This window comes from Hylaeus volcanicus, chromosome 4, assembly GCF_026283585.1.
Source record: "Hylaeus volcanicus isolate JK05 chromosome 4, UHH_iyHylVolc1.0_haploid, whole genome shotgun sequence".
Lineage (NCBI taxonomy): Eukaryota > Metazoa > Arthropoda > Insecta > Hymenoptera > Colletidae > Hylaeus > Hylaeus volcanicus.
The window spans coordinates 777,478-779,244 of record NC_071979.1 but is presented as its reverse complement, the minus strand read 5'-3'; the positions used below and the strand labels follow the sequence as shown (position 1 = coordinate 779,244).

At 37.6% G+C, this 1,767-nt stretch overlaps 1 protein-coding gene across 1 annotated transcript; it reads left to right on the top strand.

The window, feature by feature from the left end:
- The first annotated feature begins 97 nt into the window (after positions 1-97).
- LOC128875264 (uncharacterized) lies at positions 98-1,315 on the top strand. Its single transcript, XM_054120692.1, has 2 exons — positions 98-858; positions 1,216-1,315. The coding sequence occupies exon 1, from the start codon at positions 124-126 to the stop codon at positions 844-846; it is 723 nt and encodes a 240-aa protein (XP_053976667.1). The 5' UTR covers positions 98-123; the 3' UTR covers positions 847-858; positions 1,216-1,315.
- The last annotated feature ends 452 nt before the right edge of the window (positions 1,316-1,767 follow it).

Genomic DNA, 1,767 nt, shown 5'->3' with positions numbered 1-1,767 from the left:
GTCAAATATCGGAATTATATTGGAGACGGTGATTCCAAAACGTACAAAGGTATTTTAGATTGCAATCCATATGGCGATGATTACCCTGTAACAAAAAGTGACGTAGGACACGTGGAAAAACGGATGAGCACACGGCTCAGAAATTTAAAAAAAATAGAAAAGCTTGGTGGAAAAGGAAAATTAACAGACATTTTAATTAAAAAGTTAACCACATATTATAGACTAGCGATAAGACGAAATGTAGATTCCGTGACCGATATGAGAAAAGCCATAATGGCAACATTACACCATCTGTGTTCCACAAATGAAAATCCAAATCATGACAATTGTCCAATCGGAGCCGACAGCTGGTGCGAGTGGCGGAAGGCTCAGGCGGCAGGTCAAGAAAAATTGTTCGACCATCCACCCCCACTTCACCCAGATGTCGCTAAACACATACGACCTATTTACGAAGAACTTTCGAAGGAAGATCTGCTAATTCGATGTTTAGGTGGCCATACCCAGAATTCGAACGAAAGTTTCAATTCTACAGTCTGGCGCCTAGCACCGAAACATTTAAATTCAGGCCTAAAAATTATCGAAATTGCCGCTTTCATTGCTGCCAGCATTTTTAATGAAGGGTACTCGTCCATCCTTCGAATAATGAACGCACTACAAATAAACGTTGGACAACAAAGCAAATTTTTTGCCGATACGCACGACGCGCAACGAATCTCGAGGCAGGAGCGCCGCAGATCAAGCAGCACGAAGGAGGCTCGAACAGCTTGCACACTGGTTCAAATGCAACAAAACGAATTTCATGAGGAAGCGGAAGGCTTGCTGTATGGGCCTGGTATAGCAGACTAACCTCTGATTACAGTATGTTTTCAATAACTATTACTTTTTTGTATCGAAAACTTCAAACACGTTTTTCTCGAAACCATGTTTCGGGGGTTTGTGTACACGATAGACGAAAATCTAGTTGACCGATCGGCTTTTCCCAAGGATTTTTAGTTAGATAATGAATAATTGTCCTCTATGAACTAAGAACTTTGTAAAAAAATCAAATTAAGTAACTTTTTTTTGTACAAATAAGTCGAAATTTTGTCGTGAATATCAAATTTTTTCTTAAACGTCCTATAATTTGTACAATTTTATACTTTTGCATTCTTTTTTTAGCTCATATAGGACAAAATTACATAACATTGAAGAAAAAATCAATTTACTTTGTTTCAGATAAGAATTGGATATGCTACATTGTACACAATCTGTTACTCTTCGTGGTGAAGTGCTTATGAAGATTATGTAAATACCAGGAATAAAAAGTACTAATTCCTAATACAAAATTTTTATTTTATTCTTCGAACACGTAATAACACGCCCTTAAAGTTTAGCGAAGTTCTATTTATCTTTGTTCCTGAAAAAAATTCTTAAAGACCACTAAAAAGGGGTTCACGATTTTTCGCTTTTCGTCCTTATATTAACATATTTTGGACTGAATGAGGGCTCATTCGAAAGAGGAAGGTCCAATGAAGGGTGCTCTGGTCATGATAGAACGATAGTGTGTTGTATTTAATAATATGAGCGTCCAAAGTTGAACAAAAGTCGAGCAAAACACATCCGTAGAATGGAAGTATTTTTAGGTTACTAAATGGATTTTGTGACTCGAATGATGGCCAGAGCACCCTTCGTTGGACCTTCTTCTTTCGAATGAGCTTTTTTTATTACGTGGAGGAAATCTGATAACAGATTGTAGTGTGGGGTTATACCCACTAAAACCTCCACGGC